Genomic DNA, 22,421 nt, shown 5'->3' with positions numbered 1-22,421 from the left:
CTTATCATGGGAGGGAGGCATGCTTGTGGAGTACAGGTGGACAATTAACTCACAGGAGAGAAGGGAGGAGCACTGGGCTCAGAGGTAGAAGTAGAAGAAAGCACATTTCTATCCGTATTTCAAGAAAGGGAACTTCGAAATGTTTTCAGCCCCACCTCCCCATTTCAGGGCATGGCTTGACATACGGCAGAGGAGACAGCCATCCTCTTTCCTGTCCTGGAAAACCACTGCACACGCTTTGGCATAAAAGACATAAGAGATCTCACTACTACTCTAGTGTGATATCAAGCTGATACATACGGGTACAACCGAGATGGTTATTAACATACTGAAATGCCTGGGTTCTGATTGCCACAGCCTTCAGGGCCTTCAAGTCCCTCTGCTACTCAGCCCCTCCCTCAGGAACCCCCCCGCCAACCTTCTCGTAATCAGTCACTAGAGGACTAATGCCTGGCACAACAAGAGCTCCAGGATATTATGAAGGGGGAGTCTGCTATGATTCGTCACTGACTGTCCTAATCCATTCAGGCTGCTATAACATAATACCAGAGACTGGGTGGCTTGCAAACAGATATTTCTTTCTCACAGTTCTGGAGGCTGGAAGTCCAAGATCAAGGCACCAGCAGATTCAGAGTCTAGTGAGGACCTGCTTCTTGATTCACAGACATAACTCTTCTCACTGTGTCCTCACATGGCAGAAGGGGGTTAGGGAGCTCTCTGGGGTCTCTTTTATAAGGGCACTAATCCCATTCATGAGGACTCCACCCTTATGACCTAATCACCTCTCAAAGACCACACCTCCTAATACACTGGGGGTTAGGTTTCAACATAGGAATTTTGGAGGGATGCAAATATTCAGTTCACAAGAATGATCATGCTATACTAGTGGTTAAATACTTTGAAGATCCTCCACACCTGTTAATATCAACCCTAAATCCCTCGTACTTTCATTTAAAATTCATTTCACTGCACCCACCCCTGCCATGGAAACAGAGAACATCTATTCCCTGCCACCCATGCAATATCCCTTTCAGATTGCAGGGCACTTACTGTCACATCCTTACTCTGCCTTCACTTTTCTAGAGAAAAGAACAAACCGTGGCTTCACATCCCCACCGTGCACCACAAAGCCTGTGACATAAGCACATCTCCAGCCAACTAGGACATAGTTCTGTACCTCGCCTCCTGGCAAATCTTAACAGTCAAGTCCCACAAAATGATTTTCTGCTGGGAAATTTTACATTTTAAAGCAATTCTTGAAACAACATTGATATAGACACACCGGTTGAGCAATGCCTGGTGACTAAGAATGAATAGTCATAGAACTCCCTGCCAGGCTTCAAAATATTTATTATTTTTTAGAAATTCAAATTATTTCACTGTACTTTATACTGGAATCCATCATTTTCTGAGGTTTTCCATTTACACAATGAGAAACATCAAAGAGGTTAAGATGTGCAGCACCTAGGGAGTATAAAAATGTGATGTGACTAAATTAAATATATTTCACAGCAGGTGTCATAAAAGACATGCAAATTAAAACAATGAGATTACATTTTCACAGAGCCAATTAGAAAATTTTTTGTTTCAAGTGCTGGCCAGAGTTAGGTGACAGAGATACTTTACCATAGCTACTGGAAATGTCAGTGGTCCAATCTTTCTGGAAACCAATTAGCAGTAAAGGACTGTTTAAAAAAATAACCACAGCTAGTACAAAAGTAATCTAATAAATGCATATGTTATAGGATTTGTGAGATTCAGAGAAGTATAATGAAACTAAAAATCACCTTTGATTATCACATCCACATCCTCATCATCCACAAACAGCTGCTATTAATACTTTGATATATACCCTTCTGGTCTTTTTTTCTATATTTTATATACAAACACACATATAAAATATACATATTGATTATATAACTTCATACATAGCTTTTAATTTACTTAACATTGTATCATGTAATTAGTATGTAATTAGCATAACAAATTATTTGTAACCATTTTATCTGCTACATTTTCTATTCTATGGACACATCGTGATTTATTTGATAATTTAGATTTCTTCATATTTGTTGCTATTAAAAACAATACCTCCTGAAACAGTTTTACAAGAAAAAAAGAAAAAGTTTGTAACCATGTGTGGTGATAAATGTTAACTGGACTTATTGTGGTGCTCATTTTGCAATATATACAAATATCAAATCATTACACTGTTCACCTGAAATTTACATAATGTTATGTCAATTATGTTTCAATTAAAAAAAAAGAGTAAGTAAGGAGATTAAAAAAACGAGTACCAACTACCCAAGGCGAAAACCAACAGCAATTAACTAAAGTGCAATTTAACCTTAAAGCTTGGGTCTTCACCAAAGCCTGCCATTTTCAAAATCCCGTTGGTGGAAGCCATGCCCATCGGCTGGCACTAGAGCCACACCAATCATATCATTTTCTAGAGCTCACACCGTCTTCCCATAGTTCTGGCTCTGTTCACTCATCAACCAACACTACACTTCCTCAGCCCCACAAATAGCTTTACAACAATTCACTTGGAAAATAAGGGGTTTTTTTTCCTTCAGCCCTAAGACTATAGACATACAAAACAATATGGATTTCAAATGCCACTCACTCTTTCTGGCAAGAATTTCCTAATGTGGAAGAGACAAGATAAAGCAGGAGACATTCCGCCATTTGTGGCAAAAGAATAGAAATCGGCAAAAAGCTCAATGTTTTGATTGTGAGAACTGCCGTCCAGAAGAGAATTCAGTTGTCAAAGCATCACTGGAGCCTGGCAGCCTTGAAGGACACGTTAAGAGGAGGGAAGCGGCCTCCTCCACTCCATGGCTCATCCTCTGCCACGCTGGATGATGACCTGCAGGGCAGGCACGTGGGTCACGGCCTCTCCTGGATCAATAGTTGTTGACTTTGACTCTAGATCACAGCCCTCTAGGGCATCTTCCCTGACAAAGCCCCCACCCTCAGACCTCTGAATGAGGTGCTCGTCTATATATTCTCACAGCTGCCGAACTGTCCCAATCATCAGTGCATCACTCTTGGATTTAACTGCAAGTCTCCTCCAACTAGATTCTGAGTTATTAATACATCGAAGCAAATAATGTGATCACAGGTATTATCTACAGAACATTTGGGCCCAGGTTTACAGGCTCAAAAAATGTTTGAAGCATGAACATATTCATAAACCAGTAAGTAAATCAATTCCAAGGAGCCTATGAATGGGTTTCTGAGGATCTGTGTGCCCCTGAAATTGCACATAATATTGAACGCATGCTCTTGAATATGCATTCCTCTGAGGAAGGGCCATAACTCTCATTAGCCTATAAAGTGATCATGACCCCCCCCCACCAAAATCACTCCACATTATCTTAAATTCCTTGGGTGAGTAGGTAGGCCTAGCTTTGAGCGTGAGTTTTTATTTTGCTTGGGAAAAATAGGCACAGTTGGGGACCAATTTAAAATGACTAACCTCTTTCAAGTCAGTGAGATTTAAAAGAGGAAAGGATCCTTGTAACATACCAACTTCAGCAAAAAAGTACAAAGGGAAACAAACTACCATATTCCAATTAACATTTTTCCTCTTTGAATTGGTAACATGGTCACCTCCATGGAGAGAACAGGGCAACTGAGTATCTGCCATGCATTCATTAAGCAAATATTCTTTCTCTGAATGATGCATTGTATTATTTGGAATTATTTTTTTACTCTGCATGCAAGTACCTGTTTCTAATAAATGAATAGTTAGAAAGAAAACATATCCATTTCCATCTCATGGAAAGTTGTAAAATTTGAACAGAAAGGCAAAGCATTTGGAAAGAATTTGGGGTTGTGTTTCTTCCTTGGGAGATGTGAGGGGAAAACAGAAAAAGCGGATAAACAATGGACTAGTACCCAGAGCAATTTCAGCCATAAGCAAATGTTCAAAACACAGGGGAGTACAAAAGACAAAAAAGGATAATTACCCAACTGAAAAATCAGAGAGAGGTCTGGCTATCTCTTTAGGGTACAAAAGTATTACCACAGTAACAGGTGCAAAAACATGAATATACTTTAATAAATAAGTATGACTAACTGAATGCAACTGCGAAAACTTCCCTTCTCAAGATCATTGGCAATTATTCTAAACATCGTCTTCTGAGATGTGCTTCTTAGCCAAAAACATTTCCATAGTAAATATGACGCCGGCTGACCTACGTATGTTTATATTTATATATGTGTGTGTGTTGGTATATACATAGGTTTTCTGCTTTTCAAATATGGTCTACCCTTCAGGATGATGTAAAGTCCTTTGGGGATTTGAGGTGATGATGCAGGGATCATAAATTCCTCCCCAATTCCAGGCACATTTATACTGAATTACTCACACACTTACAGAAAGTGAAGATGTTGGTTTTCAGCCAAATCCAAGGCCCTGAAGTACCAGGATGTGGGGATTTTAAGAGGTAGCCCAATCCAATCTCGCCAACGTGAGTCTTACTCTCTATCCTGCTCCTGACAGATGGGCAGTCATTCTCAGCTCAGTCAGGTCCAACAGATACATTATTCTATGAAACATCACAGTCTTCTTTAGAGACCTAATTGTCAAAGCTTATTCTTCATAACAACCTTATCATTTCATCCTCTGGAATCAGTTCTTTCCCCAGAACAAAAAAATTTAAAAAAAATAAGACTTAACCTTCTTAATTTGTAAAGGGGTTGTAATACCCCTTGTAACAGCCCATGGGGTATTTGAGCACACCTCTCACGTCCTCTCTGAGATTTCTCTTCTCCGGGCTGAACTTTCCTAAATATTTCTTCTGAGACTCTTATCATATGTTATTTAGATGCTATAAAACCCTGGAGGCTCTTCCTCTGGGCACACTGAAGTTTTTCAACATTCATCATCAAATATTACCCCCAAGAACTAAGTCAAGTCTACAGATAATGGTGTTAGTGTTGCTGGAGACAGCATCTGGTGTACCAGTTAGCCACCGCTCCTACACCTCTGCTAAGAGAAGCAAATTTTGCTCCAGTGGCAATTATCCATTCTTGGAGAAGAATCTTCCGTATTAATCTCTATCAGTGATGTTCAAGGGGTGGCACATGACCCAGTTCTGGCCAATGAAATGTAAGAGGAAGTCTGCTCTGCTGAAAGGATAGAGGGCCTAGAAGAAAGCTTCTTTTCTCTCTCTTTTCTTCCTTTTAGGAATGCTGGTATGTGACGATGTGATGGCTGGAACAGAAGCAGCCATCTTGTGACCAAGATGAACCAGCAGCTGAGGAAGGCAAGGTAGAAGAATGGAAAGGACCGGAGGAGCCCTTGATGGGTTATTGCGATACTAAACTAGACCTGGGCTCCTTGTTAAACAATAAAACTAAATGTCTTAAAAGTTTAAGCCAGCTTTGGTCAAATATTCTGCGACTTGGAACAGAAGGCACTACTAACAACAGAAAAGGTATAATGGAAATATTACCTCTTTGGATTTGAACATTATATTTCTGGAGATGTGGCCTTTACTTTTTTAAGAGCCCTATCACTCCTTGGGATCTCCTGAGCATCTGGTCAATGCAAAACAAATGAGCAACTAAACAAAAACCCTGTAACTGAGGGTCACAATTTCAAATGCTTGCAGAGACCATGCAGTTAACATAAATATGTGAATCTGGCTAGATGTGAGATAACAGGGAGCAAGGAGGGCTGTAGGGAACTTGAAAATGCATACCTCTTCCAAAGACATTAAAATTCAAGCATTTAAAAATACTATGCTGGTGAAATAAAATACTAATGCATCTATGAGCCACATTCAGCAGGCAGTCCACCGGTTCATGACCCTTACAAAAATCAATCTCAAGTGAGTTGGAAAGTCACATCCCCTCCTTCCTGTAAGAATGTACATCCTTCTTAAACCCTTCAGTGCAGTCTGTAGTATGGGTTCATCATTTCATTCTGGAAAGACAGTTTTGAATTTTAATTCCATCATCCAACATCTTAATCATTTCAATTAAGGCAATCAGATTATTAACATCAAAATCTATTGCCCTCTTGAATCTAAGCCCCTTCCCTAAACCAACTGGATTTGCAATCATTACCTTGAAAGGATAACAAAATAAGAGCAAAAGAATAAGATCACAAGGATTCTTTAATCAAATATCTTTGGGGCTGCCAGGGTCCTCAGGCTATCTCAGAGCCACTTAATCCTTGGCAGAGAGAAAATGAGAAACTATATATGTCCACACCCTAAAGCCCTAAGCCCAGTGCAAACATGTGTTCCAACTGGTGTAGTTACTTACAGTAAAGGTCACTGAGACAGTCTCCTCTCACAGTCACTTTCACACTGGCCACACTTAGTCTTCCGTTTGCCAGGATAAAGCTCATAGCAAGTCTTAAGAACTCAAAAAAAGCTTCTGGTTGTCCCAGTTAAGAAAATATGAGGGCTTCCCTGGTGGCGCAGTGGTTGAGAGCTTGCCTGCTGATGCAAGGGACACGGGTTCGTGCCCTGGTCCGGGAAGATCCCGCATGCCGCGGAGCGGCTGGGCCCGTTAGCCATGGCCGCTGGGCCTGCGCATCCAGAGCCTGTGCTCCGCAACGGGAGAGGCCTCAACAGTGAGAGGCCCACGTACCGCAAAAAAAAAAAAAAAAAAAAAAAATATGAATCATTTCATGTTGGACTCTCCACTTCTAAGAGTTCTATGAGATTCATTCCCAGTTTCTTGAAGGGAATACCCTCACATCACTACATCACCCTTCAGGCTGTTATAATATTATTATAATATATATGATAATATGATAATATTATTGTCATTTTATTATAATAACCCTTCTGGTTATTAAAAAGTACATGTACTTTGGAGAAAAACAAAAACCACACAATAACAGTAGCATTCCTATAGTAAGTATTTATTATGAGCCAAGCACTAAGCTACGTACTTTATATCCAGTATCTCATTTAAATCTCACAACTCTAAGAAGCAGGTACTATTATTGTCCCCATTTTAAAGATGAAGACATTGAGGCTCAGAGACATTAAGGAACTTCCCCATGAGCATCTGGCACCTGAATTTAAACCCAGACATTCTAACTCAAGGTCCAACTTATAATATCAACCATGCTATAATGCCATTTTTTAAAAGATGAAAACAGCCATGAATCTACCCCTCAAAGATAACTATGGCTCACATTTTGGTATGTTTCTTCCCAGTCTTTTCTTGAAGGTGATAAAATTTTCAGAGCTAGAAAGAGGCTTAGAGATAATATCTCCCTAAACTCTCATTTCTTAGAAGGAGAAGTTGAGGTAGAGAAAGCTGAAGAGCCTTTCTCAAGGTCACACTGCTGTTTGGAAATGGAATTTAGGTCGTCAGAGTTGTTGTCCAAGGTATTCTGGGGTCTTCTGACTTGAGTTGGTTGATAGTGGCTTCCTAGAGGACCGTGTTGAGAAGGGTTTAAGGCCTGTGGCCAAAAAGGACGAAATGCTCCAGTAGGTCAGTGATGGTGGCCGTGAAAGTAGCGGCACGGCCGCGTGCACACCCCAAATTTGCCACCTCCCAAGGAGCAGTCCTGGGAGAGAAGGAGAATGATCGGGAAAGGCCCTCTTAACAAAGACCACCTACTTTCTTCACCAACATCAGGGGTCTCAAACCCCAGTGCCTTCAGGACCAAGTCCGTAACATAAATGAGTGAAGTGGGCAAGTTGGAGCCTGAAGAAAGGACGAGCACCAGCCCCATCTAAGGAGGGAGGGACGCTATTCATCTCCAGCAAACTATCACCATGGGGAGAAGTAAGCCCAATGTTACCAGGCCTTCTGATTATTCCAAAGAGGCATGAAATTTGGATTTTTTTAAAAATGTGATATCACCTAACTTTAAAATGGTGGCAACTAATTCAAATTTAAATAATTAAGGGGGAGTGCAGAACAAACCAAACACACTAGTTAACAACATTATAACTGTTCCTTTTCATCATGGCCTTATCAGAAGCCACCAACACCCTATTACAAACCTGAGACCCTCTCTCTCTCATTTTCTCTCTCTTTCTCCCCCTCGCTCTACCTAGAGAAGCACTTTCCATCTGAGGCTACTAAAGAGAAGATGAACCCTCCAACCCCACCAGACCACATCGATCAAGGGTCCAAGTGATTGCCAGTGACCCCCGAAGGTAATCATGTGGGAAGGTAATCATGCCTCTCGGGGTGATGCCTGTTGCTCTCCAATGCCTTCTGTGAGAAGGAGTGGATGACTGCATCTGACATGCCTCCCCACTCTCCCGGGAACTACCTGATGCCTTTAGAGCAGGAGCTGAGTGGGCTCCACCAACATTCTGATGTGCAGGTCTCCCCTTTCCATGAGCTTTCTGTGTTTAATGGGAAGGCCCATCACTCACATCCAAACTCAGAGCTGCCAGGTTACGAGAGCACCAACCACCTGCAGATGAGCTGTTACTCAGCAGTGCTATACAGGCCTTTCGTATGGAAGTCCCCAATTTCTGTTAATCCCCAGGATGGCTAGTGATTATCTGCCCACTAGAGAGAAGAGGAGGCTTGGCACACACCTATGAAATCAGTCAGCATTTGGGAACAAACACTGCATGGAAAGCCCTGACCCACAGCATGGTTAAGTTCTTCCAGAAACTGCAGTAAGCTGGTATCGAAACCAATGACTTGATTCATTCAATCACCAAATATTTACCAAGAAACAAATGCAAAAAGCAAGATCAGTGCAAGGTGCCAAAAAGAACATACATGTGGACCATAAATCAACCTTACTAAAGGTAGAAAAAAACAGAAAAACAGTTCAAATAACTGTGGTATAAACAGAACATTCTGCAGCCATTTAAAATCATGTTTGAGAAGTTTATTTAATGATAAGGGAAAATTCCAAGAATAAATAATCAAGTTTGAAAAAAATAAAAGCAGGTTGTGAAATATAACTGGGTCAAAATCAGAGTGAACACATTCAGTAACCCCCCTCTTCCACTCCTAAGGCATAGAATTTATAGAAAAATCTTTAGATATTTCACAATTTATATAGTGCTGCTTGAAAATAAGGGAATCACAGATCAAAAATGGAGGGGACTCCCTAAAAATAAATGAATCAGAAGATGAGGCTCTACAATTTCAGGAGGAATCAAAGTCCGTGGGGGAATGGGTCTGATATGAGCCATGGGAGCAGAGGTCCCAACATCCACCCAGGGGAGAAGGGGCAGAACTGGACAGAGAACCATGCTGCTGGCTGTGAATGAGGAGGGAACATCTGCACCATCCACCACAAGTCACAGCCACAAGGATGCCCCTGTATGCAGGGGGCCAAAATGAAATCACCTACATGAGATGAGGACCTAAGCCTGCGTCACAGAGTATCTAGAGCAGAAAGAGAGCTCTGAGCTGAGCTGTTGACGGGAGCTCTGGTTTACAAGCACACACGCTTACAGATATAGGGCAGAAGAAGCCATTACACTGCCTTGAAAATAAGTTCACAAACAAAAATTAGAGAACATATGAGGATATCCAATGATCAGACTCTACAAAATGGAAGAATTCACACCGGAAGAAGCGAAGATGCTAGAGCAATCAGAGAAGGACTTCATAATAAGTATTTTTTAAATCCTCAAAGGCACAGAGAGGGGATTTACAACCACAAAGTGAAAAGAGTTTTTCATAAAACAAAACAAAACAAAAGCAGGAAGGTATGAAAGGGACCATTATGTATCTTAGAAATAAAGCGAACCATTGTTGAAATTTAAAACTCCACAGATAGGCAAAATAATAAACCAGACACAAATGAAAAGAGCTGGCTAACTGGAATATAGAATTGAGGAAACATAGCACAAACATAGCACAGAGATACAGAGAACTTAAAAAAATGTTTAAGATACATGGAGAATTGACTGAGAAACTACAGACAAAGAGAGAATGTTAGAGAGGAAACATCCAACAGATAATGGCTGAGATTCTTCCAGAATTCAAGAAAAATCTGGATCTTCTAAGAAAGCCCAAAGGATTCAATGTACAATAAACAAAACAATATGTACATACAATACAATCCTGAATTTAAAACTAAATACATAGAGCTTAAAAGGAAATAGACCCGAGTGTCCCCAGTGGTTACCCGTGGTGATAAGATTTAAAGGGAGATTTTTATTTTCTTCTTTAAGCTTTAATATACTTTCTAAGTGCTCTATAATGAAAAGACATTATTTTTATAAACTGTCTGTGTTGGAGGAATATCATTATTTCAAATATACATATTCACTTTTTTAAAAAATCTGTCCTCAAGGAACTTACACTCCAGTAGAGGAGATGAGGTATGTATAGAAATAATATATAAAGCAAAACCCACACAGTAACTGACATGGATGGATGTAGCTAAAATGTAAGCCTTACCTTTTCCCCCATGAAGCAGTTAGGAATAAGGGGGGAAGGGGAGGAGGAGGTGAGGACACTGAGCAGAAATGTATAGGTCTAGTATCTACGCTTGATTTACTAGGGGCTGTTACTACAATCAGAGTGTATTTCATGTGAACGGGATCAAAATGGCCAAACCAAGATAAGATTAGAACTTTATCTACATTAAGCATTATTCTCACCTCTAAATTAATTATATTTCAAGACCACCCAGTGATAAAAGCAAAAATTAACATCTCCATTGTAAATTAAACCATAAAAATCTGCCACTTAGCACATTTTCAATTATTACAAAGCTTTGTTCTTTTTTTCAAGGGTCAAGAAGACTGAGGAAAAGGTAAAAATTGGGGGGAGAGGCTCAATTTAACTGATAATCAAATTAACTGTCATTCTAATCCACAAGGACACTATCATGTTACCAATTTAGAGGTGCAAACAACACAGGTATGTTCTGGGCTTTATCGAATAAGCATCATCTTAAGAGGGGACAGAGAGGTCTTATCGGTTTAGGGAGATTCAGATTCTGTGGCCATAACACCATTGGCACACCCAACCAAACAAGATGGAGTTTTAGGCAATGCCCACGATGCTCCTTCAGAGCCAAACAAACTGCGCTCAGCATTCAGCTCTGCAAGAAACAGGTGGCAAAGGCACAAGCCAACTCAATGTGTTACTAATGGAAGGAAGGGCTGTTCATATCTCAGACAATCTCTTTCCTTTTTTAACACAACCAGGTTTCTCAAAATACCACTCTTTAATCCAACTCCTCTCAACATCACCTGTACATCCCACACATGGGACCCAACATACACCCAATGTTATCCCACTGGCATCTTTGATTCCCTGCCATCAGGACCAACTTGGAAAGCCCCAACAATAATGAGGAATATCCAGTTCCTTTCACCATTTCTGAGCCAATGGACCCTTTCATTCCTCTCCTCTTCATCCCTCTCTAATCTTGACCTCTCTGAAAATGTCCTTTCTCATCTTTCTCTTGCACTTTCCTGATTCCCTTTTTCTTCTTTACTCTTAAGTGGGGTCACACTCTTCTCCAATCCCCATAAGGCAGTTTCATTCTACAGGAGGGGAAGATGCTTCCACCCATACCCCCTGGACGTCTCAAAACTCCCTTCCTAGTACCCCGTTCAAGGGAGAAGCAGCTGCTGGTCTAGTAAGTCGGAGACTGACACGGACAGGGTCACTGCATATGAAGGGGATGCTCAACTATAAGTCCACTTCTTTTCCTGCTCCTTTGCCTACAGTTGGATGGCTAAGTCAGGTAAGAGCCTGAGCTCCACACCTGCCAGCCTAGCCTAAGGCTCAAGTCACTTCTCCAATTCATTTTTTACCATATTTCTCCAATGATTATGCTGGGCCCTAGTCTATTCAGAAATTTCACTTTCAAATTTGGATACTGCTTTTTGGAGGCTGTTGCTCCTTCCGTCAAAACTTCAGAAGGGAGACGGAATTGGTGGTAATATTTAAATCCCAAAATCACACTCCAAAACGCTGCTGGACAATGCTATTCTTCTCCTTCTTCAGGCCTTCATCAGAAGCCAGAGGACCAGAAAACCAGAGATCTAGTTCCATCACACACCAGGTGGTCTTAGCTAAGCCTTTAATTGCTCTATGCCTCAGTCTCTTCATCTGAAAGTTACAGGATGCTCTAATGGCCTTGCCAGTTCTGAAATCGTCATATATCTATCAGTGGCAGGACATGGCTGTTCCCTACTTTTTTCATCCCAGAATGGAGCCTCCAAAACTGAGAGATGGCTGGGAAAATACTCAACCACACACAGGAATTCTACTAGGCTGCAAACCATTTAAAATGAATGTTTAATAAGATACTACATCAGTTGTGTACTTCGGCTGAATGTGCTGCAGCCCAGGAGACCTGAAAGAATTAATACGGTTCCCAAAGGAGCTGGTGGGAATTGCTAAGGCAGAAGCAGAATCTAATTTGATGAATGTAAAAGTGCTTTGAGAGTGTCAGAAGAAAAGTGCTATGACAAATGTCTGCTTGCTCCATTAAGATGTCTCCTGCTATCTAAGGAACATGCTACAAGAAGGTCTCAGGTCTGGAGACCACGGCACTTAAGTACACTCACCCTTCTCTTCCTGATCCCCCCCATTTCTTTCCCAGGGTTTAGATAGAGGCACGGGGCACCCACAACACCAACCCTTCCCTTTTTTCTCATTCTTCACCTTGCTTGGCCTTTCCCACCTGCACTTCTGCACAATTCTCAAACTGGGCCCTCAAAACATCTCAGTCAAATCTTCAAACCTCTCTCCCTTCTTCTCCACAGAAACACTCCCAGCTGGTCCACAGAAAGACCTTCCCTCTCACTCTAAGCCAAGAGATCTGGACATACCTTCCTTCATTCTGACACCCTCGGACTACCTTATCAAAACCCATCCTTGGGAGCCAACCCCTCCATCTGAGGGCCTTGGAGCCCCTGTCAGTCCCTCGCAAGGAACATGAAGGAAAACACCAGACCCTCCATGCTCTGGGTCTGCAGTCATTTCTCCCCACTCACAGCCACTCCCCTGGAGAGACACGGTCCTGTGTGCCTCTAGCCCAGGGCTTCTCAAACTTTCCACCCTATTTCCCCTAATTGTAGAGATCTATGGAAACATGACATTTCTCTGCCTTTCCTGCTTTACCTAAAAACTTTGCATTTTATTCTACAACATTCCCACATTTGATCCTTTAAAAATAGTTTTAGTTGCTTACCACCATAGGGAGAAAAAAACAGACATTTTCCACAACACAATCAGGTAAAATTGATATTATAGGAATATAAGCCTTATTGTTTCACGTGCTCCCGAGCTCATCTCTGTGCACTATTTGGAAATCTCCAAGCTTCCCACCACCCCATCATACTTTTGCATTTCCTGAGTTCTTCCTGGCACACCCACGGTGTCTCTGAGTACCCAACTTTCAGAAGCAAGGCAAAAAGCATTTCCATTCAATTCCAGCTTGAAGAGGCAGGACCTGGTTCTCACCAGGGTCATTGGTCACAACCCCCTTTCAGATTAAGACAGAGGTCAGGGGCTCCCAAAGACCTGCGGTGGCCACCATATGACTGGCACATGCTCCAGTCCTGGCAGCCCATCACCTCCCAGCCTTACCTTGTCAGCCATGATCATAGATGCGCCCCCGTGGATGCCCAGGATGGGGATGAAAGTCTGTGAGGAGATAAAATCCAGCATCTGGGCCACGGCCTCCTGGTCGGTATCGTCCCCAAACACCAGGCCGTGGATGCGTGCCCCTGACATGAGGTCACACACGTGCGTGATGAGGCTCTTCGGGTCTGTGCGGTTCATCAGCAGCGCTACCACGTTCAGGTCCAGGGGCAGCCCTGCTGCCTGCTCGGGGCCCCAGAGGTTTCGCAGTTCACGCTCCGTCACGTCGTGGCTGTGACCCAGCAGCACTGCGATGTTCAGCGCCGGGGGACCCTTCTCCGCCGCCGCGCCCTGCGCTGGACCGCGCCAGACCAGAAGGGCCGGCAGCACCAGCAGGGTCCAATAACCCAGTCTGCCCATAGTCGCCACTTACGGTCCCTGCAAGGTGGAGAGAAAGAGGGCCACGGTGTGCGAGGGTTCTAGACGGAAGGATTTACCGACCCAGCCCCTTGATCCAGGGGCCAGGTTTAGAGAGCACCCCAGCAAGAGCTGTTGGAGTCACTGAATCCATTCCCCATCCTCGAAGCCATCCACGTCCCTTAACCCATCTCCAACTCTATCCACAGCTCCAATCCGAGCCAATTCTCTGTATCCATCTTCACATTCAGCCTCCTCTCCATCTCCGACTCTACCCACATCTCCCACTGCACCCGCCAAGTGGGATCACTTGGATCACTGCCCCTGAAAATAAGCTCACACCCCGCCCCCTGCTCACTGGGAGCAAACTACAAGCCAGCCCCAGCGTGCGGAGGCTGCAGAGCGACTCCGCAACCCTGCTCCCGCTCTAAGCTAGTTGGATGACCCCGCCCCCTGCGAACCCACGGGGTTCAGCACCCACCTGCTTCACTGGGCACCCGCAGCAGACCCCGCACCTCTCCTGCAGGGTACACCCTAAGCACATGGGCGTGAGGACGCTCGCTTGTGCGCCCGAGAATCCCGCCTGCCTGGGGGAAACTTAGGGTCTGCCCCACCTCGCGCAGAGGGGCCATGAAGCGATTTTCACTCAAGTGCAAGCAGCCCTAGGACCTGCCCCTACACGCACGCGTGCACACGCGCGCGCATACACACACACACACTCTCTCTCTCACGCGCGCCATGTGCAATGCAGAATTCCGGAGAGGAGGCACGTTCCCCCAGCAGACCGACGCGTGGGAGCTGGCAAAGAACGTGCGTGGGGGGGGGCGGGGGAAGCTTGGCTCTCAAGAAGCTCTCCGACGGACGTGAACTGTACAGTGCTCCCCCACCCACCACCCCAGGTTTTCCACTTCAGGTTCTGTTACCAAGTCTTAGGTGCACGTGGGCAGTGGGCTGCACAACCTTACAGGCACGCGCGCATTTCTGCGCACATCCGCAGGCCGCAATAGGGGAGCCCACGGCCATCCGGAGTCCGCACACGTCTTCAGCCAGTGCACATACATGTACCGCGCCAGGTGCACAGCCGCGCCTGTCTGCAAATACCAACACAGTCGTGCACGCGTGCACAGGCGCGCGCCCCTCGGGCCGGACGCTGCTGAAACCAGGGGAAGTTAGGGCGAACTCGCACCGGCCTCGGCGTTCTTCGGCTGAGCACCGCAAGCGCGGAGCCGCAGCGCCCCCTGGTGCTCCTCCCGCGCCTCGCTACCGGTGCTCCCTCTCCCGCTTTCTCTCTCCCTCTTTCCCCAGATCTTTCTCCCGCTCTTCCTCCGGTCGAGTCTTCCTTCTCCCTGGCCCACCGAGCCCAGGTCTCCCGCTGGGACGTACCTGTAGCCGGAGAAGGTCGAGGATGCAGTGGGGCGCGCTGCGCGTACGAGCATCTCGGCCGCCTCAGCAGCCACCGGGTTTAGCGGGTTCCCGCATGCTGCGGCCCCCGCGCGCTCCACTGGCTGTCCCGCGCTGTCCGCATCGCCCCCACGGGGGGCGGCTATCCCAGCCGGAGGCTCTGCATCAGGGCTCTACCAGGGCGGAGAAGAGAGGGAGAGGCAGGGTCAGCCCACGGGCGGGGGAAGAAGGATGGGGGACAGGCTGCAGTCTGCAATGCTCACAGCCCCTCTGTGCGCACAGGGGTCTCGACCGGAGATGCGAAACTGAAGCTCCGTGCCCGAGACGCCCCCAGTGCGGATCCTAAGACCCTGTGGTCGAAATGGAGAGCTCCACTCTGGGGCGCACAGGAGAACCCGAGCCCCAGGTTGGCCACCCTCGAGAAGCTAACACGGCACCTCCACCCTCACCCCCTGCCACCTCCTCGGCGCCGGCTGCTGGTAGTTGTGCGGCCAGGAGCTGCTGAGCAAGGGGTGGTAGGGAAAGAAAGAGGAGGGAATGGGGGTTGAGTGGGGGGCTGGCTGAGTTTGCGATGTGCCGGCAGGAGGAGAGGGGGAGGGAAGGACTCCGGCTCCCGCGGTACCGGAACCCCGAGGGAGGTGCGATCTTTCCCACGCAACGACCCTCTTGCGGTCCTGCCGCCCCCTCCTATCAAGGCCTCCCACCGTCCTCTTCCCAAAGGGGCCGCCCAGGCCCCGCGTCCCGCGCCGGCACTCACCGCAGCCTCTCTCCACATAGTTCTCAGCAGTGGCCGCCCCTGGTCATCTCCAGGGCTGTTGGCTGCGGCCGTGACTCTCAGCGCTCACCCGACCCCATGCTCCGGCTAAGCCCTCGGCGCCTCCCTCCAAGAGCCTGAGCTCGGCTTCCTGCCCCACGCCGGACAGTAGCTGCCCTCTGATCCTCTGAGCGCGCCCGAGAGCCCCCTCCGCAGCCCAGGCTCCGGGCTGGTGCGTGTGTGAGGGCGAGTGTGTGTGTGAGTGGATGTGGGAGCGCGCGCGCGCGCGCGTGTGGCCGGGGATCCCCGCGGTCCCCGGCTGAGAGAGGTGCGGGCGGGGGAAGGCAGCTCTCTCTAGCCCTCAGCTGCGAGGCCAGCTCCGCGCCAGGCGTTCAGCTTCCCACTCCCCGGCGGGAGTCCGGAGAGCTCCTGGCCACCCCGGTTCACAGCACTGGCAAAACCGGGCTCCCGAGGCGTGCTTCTGCTGCGGTCGCCTCAGAGGAAGAGGAGGAGGAAGGCAGGGGCGCCCCCACGCCAACTTGGGGACTTGTTCTCAGTCGGCGAGACGCAGCAGCCCCCGCGAAAGCCCGACAGGCTTGGAGCTCAGGCGGGCCAAAGAGCCTCCCGTCCGCAGCCGCCCTCCCCGGAGGCCGGCGGAGGCAGACCTCGCAGTCCCCCGGCAGCGGCGCACAGAGCGGCCACCGGCTCCCGGAGCGCACGGTGGCGTTAAGGCCAGGATAGGCGGCTGGCTGGAGGCGGGGGCGCCTGCGGAGGCGCGCGCCGCTGTCCTTCGTGCTGAAACCACGCTCTCCGCCCGCTCCCGGGTGTCTGGTGCGGCTGAGGAATCAATTATTCAGATCTTCGCTACCGCTTCCTCCTCCCCCAGTGCCTCGCGCTGGGTACAGCAATCCCCCTCCACGCACAGGCGCGCCGACACACACACACTACAGAATCTGCTCCAATGCTTCTCCCTGTGCCTCGCCACCGCCGAACAGGAACCCACTCCTCTGATCTCAGGGAGCCAGAATCCTAAAACTAAAGACAGCTCTATATCCTCCACTTGCTTCTTTCTTGTTTTCTAAGTTATACCAAACCAAAGTCGCCCTGAGGCTGTCACTTTTAAGCTTCCAGCAGGGGAAAGCCAGAGAGCACGGGACTGCCTGGGTGCGTGGGGCCTGGCTGGCTTGAATTCTGGTAACTGGGCATGAAAAGCAATGCCAAGTAAGGACCTTTGCCCCTTTTAAACTCAATTGTATCTCTCCTTCCAACACTCTGCTTTTCTCCCCTCAGGCCCTGGAAGGAAAGAGGTCTTAAATTGTAAGGGGTTTTGCAATCACTGTTCTAACCCTGCATCCTCCACTTAATCAGCCTGATCGCTAATCCGGAAAATGGGGAGGACAGTAAAAAAAGATCAACTTCTCAGGGTTATTTTGAAAAGAAAATGAGGTAGCTCTTGGTAAAGGAGCCACCAAGGTCCAGCACATAGTAGGTGCTCAATAAACTACAAGGTGGCCTGAGAGGGAAGGGACTCCTTCCAGGAATGCAGATGTGGCTACTGAAATGGAAATAGCAAAGAAGCACAGTTCCTGGAGACCTATGTGTTTATTACTAAGCTGGTGGTTGTATGTTGAGTTCTCCAGAGTTTTATCATCCAAAAGACAGAGAAAGGATGGGAGATATACTGGAGGGTAAATTAGAATGGGGAGTTGTGTGATGTAAGACAGAGAATAGGAAAGTGTTCCATTTCTTGAGGCTGTAACTGGGCTGAGCTGGGTTAGGCCCATCCCTTGGGTGGAGATGATCATTTCTTAGACTTTGGCACAGGTACAGGACCCTGATTTGGGGACTTACAGGGAAGTTAGGCCTTTTCTATTTAAGTGAGGTATAAATTATACGCAATAAAATGCATATCTCTTAAGGATTCAGTTCAAATTTTGAAGTTGTATGCATCTGTGTAGACCATCACCAAAAACAAGGTATAGAATATTTTCATTAACCCCAGAAAATGCCCTTGTGTCCCTTTGTTGCTAATTCCACTTCCTCCCAGTAGAAACCACCAGTATGATTTCTTACATGTACTAGCTTTGCTTATTTTCGAGCTTCATATAAATGGAATTCTACATTGTATATTTTTTGGTGACTGACGTTTTTCACTTAACCTAATGTCTGGGAGATCCATCCATGTTGCTGCATGTAACAACAGCATTTTCCTTTTCATTGCTGAGTAGCTTTCCATTGTATGAATACAGCACACTTTGCGTATCCAGTCTCCTACTGATGGACATGTGGGTTGGTATATGTGGAGCTTTTTAAAACATTGATGCCTGCACCCACTTCAGAGCTTCTCCATTACTATCTCCACAGGTGGGGCCAAGCATGTTTATTTGTTTTAATTCCATAGATGATTCTGATGGTGCCCGGTTATTAACCACCATGCTTTCCATCCTTGTATATCAGTGCTGACTCTGAAATAGTCTTTGATGAAAACTATCGATATGGAGAGTTTGAAGTTACTCGTGACCAGACTTGCAGAAAGGTAGATCAAACAGGTGTGACCTCTTTTGAATAGAGAAAGAACCCAGCCCTTCATTTGAAGGAACAGTCTAAGGAACAGGCAGCTGGAGTCGCCCCAGGCTGGACATCTCCCTAGTGTGGAGAACCACTTAGGGTCAGGTACCTAGAACTCCATCACACTGTGGATGGAGACTGTAACAGTGTATATGTCATCATGACCACTTTATCCTGTGCTGTGATGAAAAGCTAAACCCACCACACAGCTTAGGATGTTGAGTAGGATTTTGCTACTTGAGACTTTCAGATGGAAAACCTTCATAGCAGCTATGCTAACAAAGGCTATGTCCCCAAAAAAGGCCCTCCAGTCAACAATATTCTGCAATCCATTTTGCCATTTGCTTTTATCACATTATTTACATCATTAAAGTAACTGAACTAACCTAGTCTGGTCTTAAGGAACAAATTGTTTTAGCTGTTCTCAATTCAACTGATTTATCTTCAAACACTCAACTAAAGAAATGACCCCCAGGGTTGCCATTTGCTTTGAGCCACTTAAACACTGTGGTTAAAAATCAACCACCATAACACACCATTGTAAAGCAATTATACTCCAATAAAGATGTTAAAAAAATTTTTTTAATAAAAAAATATAAATTTTTTAAATCAACCACCATATCATATCTATGGGAGAGAACTAAAACAAGTCAATCATTGATTATGCATCTCAGAGAAACTCGGTAAAGAATTATAGCATTTTGAAGCTGAAAGACCTTTAGAGACTATCGTGTATGGTGTATTTTCTGTTTTCAAGTAAGTCTGGGGAAATCTGCCTACCTGAGTAACTTTAAGGTGAATTCTTACTAAAGATCGGAGATGTTTTGCAGTTTAAAAAAAATGTTTTTATTAGTCTGGCAATGTTCTAAAAGAAATTAATCATGGAAAACTATTACACATAATAGCTGCTACCATCCCGCAGGAATACTGTTTCTTTGAATACTTTTTGAGAATCAGTGAGCTGGCCCAACACCTTTATTTTTTGCATATGGGGAAAGTGAGACTCAAGTGGGACTTTAGTACTAGGAGAGACAAAATGCTAAAGACAAAATTTGGAGCAGGATCCAGATTTTTTTTTTTTTTTTTTGCGTTACGCGGGCCTCTCACTGTTGTGGCCTCTCCCATTGTGGAGCACAGGCTCCGGACGCACAGGCTTAGCGGCCATGGCTCACGGGCCCAGCCGCTCCGCGGCATGTGGGATCTTCCCAGACCGGGGCACAAACCCGTGTCCCCTGCATCGGCAGGCAGACTCTCAGCCACTGCGCCACCTGGGAAGCCCAGGATCCAGAATTTTTGCTTTAATTGTCTGCTGTGTAAAATAAAATGTGTGTGTGTGTGCGTGCGTGTGTGTGTGTTTGCATTCTACAAGGTTATTGGGATCAAAGCAGTATGAGAGAGAAGGATAGAGCAAAAAAATATGTGGGGAAAAAAATTGAAATAAAAAAAAAAGAAAAAAAAAATATTTGGGGGGTGGGGGAGTGGAGTAACCTAAACTCCAGACTAGCTACCACCTTTAGGCATTGTTTTGCCACTGGTGACCTACCTTCACCGTCCCTCCAAATTCTAGCCTATGGGTGCCAACACTTGCGCTAACCACGGTCCCAGCCTTCTTGACCTTGTCTCTTTTGTAGTGGCAGATGTCCCGTGCCAAGGCAGACAACACTAACCAATTCTTCAAGTGGTTCTAAGTTTAGATTGACCTTCACAAGCTTGCTCAGTTCAAGGTGTTCTGGGTAGCCCCATCCACTGAATAAAGTTGACTCCAATTTGCCATTTCTAACTTAGCAAGTTCCCAGAGAGTCCTGATTTCAGCACAACCTGACTCTGATTCCCTGTATTTTGTTTACTTTCTCTCAGATCCTAATCTCCATGTTACCTGGTGACCCTAAGGACTTTCTCCTCTTTAGACCTCAGTTCTCCCATTTATAAAAGAAAGGCATAGACTAGCCAGGATGACCTCAAAGCTGCCTTCCACATTTGACATTTGACATTCTATGATTCTGTGTCTTTTCTTGAAGGTCTTTACCCTGAGATCAACCAAGGCACTAGTTAACCCTTCCATAATATCTTAACCAAAAGGCTGAACTTCCCTCTCTGCTCCCATAACCCATTAAGGAAAATAGTTCTAATCAAAGGGCAAGGCTTTTTCTAAACAAATCTACTGCTAGTCTTGAGAACTAAAATGAAGACAGCAGCAAAAGATTCCATTCCTTGTTGGTCTTTACGCAAAGCAACCCAGTGTCCTCCCTTATATCAGAGGTGGCTAGGAGGCACCAAGGTGTACCACTGAGAAAAGGATACTGACTTAGGAGTCAGGAGTCCTATAATCTACCATTTTGGGAAAAGTCATTAACCTCTCCAGGCTTCAGTTTCTTCCTCAGTAAAATGGGAGTCAAATCACCCTACCTCCCCCAGCACTGCAGTGAAGCTCCTGAAAGGCTATGTCTTAATGCGCATCCCTCCAACAGCAGTAAAGGCTCTGCACCAATTCCAGTGTGGGGGAAGAGGGGGAAGTTCCCATACTACCAAGCAATTCTCAGACACCAGCTGGGTGTCCTACGATTCAGATCAATTCTGGCACTATCTACCTGGAGACAGCATCAGATTCCACAGGTTAAGGTCTCTGAACCCCAAGGCTGCCCTCTACTGCAGATGCCAATAGAAGTTCAGGTTGTTATCTGTGCTTCAGACCAACTGGTTATACATCAGAGGTTCTCATGACCCCCTCCTTGGGTTTGGTTAATTTGCTAGAGTGTCTCACAAAACCCAGGAAACCAGTTTACTCACTATATTTACCTGTAAGTTACAAGGAATATTAAAAGATATGAATCAATAGTCAGATGAAGAGATACATAAGACAAGGTATAGGGAAAGGGCGAGGAGTTTCCATGTCCTCTCCAGGCACACCGCTCTCCCCACAACTCCACGTGTTCACCAACCTAGTAGCTGTGCCTCTGGGTTTTATGGAAGCTTCCTTACATAGGCATGAGAGATTAAATCACTGGCCATTGGTGACTGAATTCAATCTCCAGGCCCTCTGCCCTCCCCTGATAGCCAACCCTCTAATCACATGGTTGGCTCCACTGGCATGCAACCAGCCCGTCCTTAGGTGCTTTCCAAAAGTCGCCTCATTAACCCAACAAAAGACACCTTTCCAATCTCTTCACTTAGGAAATTCCAAGGGTTTTAGGAACTCTGTGCCTGAAACAACAAAGACCAAATATATATGTCTTGTTATAAATCACAATATCACAAGCAGACCCTGAGATAGGAGCTAAGAACCTTGATCTATTTGGGAGGTGATCCAGGAAGCCCAGGAGGAAGTGGGAAAAGAAGAAGCCAATCAAGGGTGTGTTAACGGGAGGGTGGCACCTGGGCTCAACTAAGTCCCAATCTAGCTGAAGACCGGCTAAGAGACCGTGAAGACTATGCCCCCTAATTATCCCACTTGGTGGCAAGGAATCAGGGGACTCATCCAACTCCTCATCCTTCATTGGTTGAAGGATTATCAATAGTAAGGGTCACACACGGCCTCTTCTTATGTCTTCTTCTCCCAAGTCCAGCCCTTTCCCTACCCATGAACTCTGTTGGGCATGAATTCCAGTAGAGGTTGCCAGATATAAAGTCACTACAAATTATTCCTTTGTGGAGGGTGGGGGGACAGTCCTTGGGGACCCCCGCTATCTGCATCATAAACTGGTCAGGTCGAAAGGCGTCTGTCTGGGTGCCCTGGGCCCTTTGAGCTGGCAGTTGGGGTTGGAGGTAA

General features: G+C 45.9%; 1 protein-coding gene across 1 annotated transcript in view; it reads right to left on the bottom strand.

Annotated features, from left to right (window-relative positions):
* GRIN2A (glutamate ionotropic receptor NMDA type subunit 2A) overlaps positions 1 to 13,935 on the bottom strand; it is a gene marked incomplete at both ends in the record, with an annotated part of 368,989 nt that extends 355,054 nt beyond the window's left edge. The window contains one exon of the mRNA XM_082645645.1: positions 13,522 to 13,935. Within this exon, the coding sequence (XP_082501771.1) occupies positions 13,522 to 13,935 (414 nt within the window). The remainder of the gene's footprint in view (positions 1 to 13,521) is intronic.
* Between the last annotated feature and the right edge of the window lie 8,486 nt (positions 13,936 to 22,421).

Source organism: Mesoplodon mirus (assembly GCF_964341445.2).
Source record: "Mesoplodon mirus genome assembly, chromosome: 15".
Taxonomy (NCBI): domain Eukaryota; kingdom Metazoa; phylum Chordata; class Mammalia; order Artiodactyla; family Ziphiidae; genus Mesoplodon; species Mesoplodon mirus.
The sequence above is the reverse complement of the archived record's forward strand: the minus strand, read 5'-3'. Positions and strand labels throughout refer to the sequence as shown.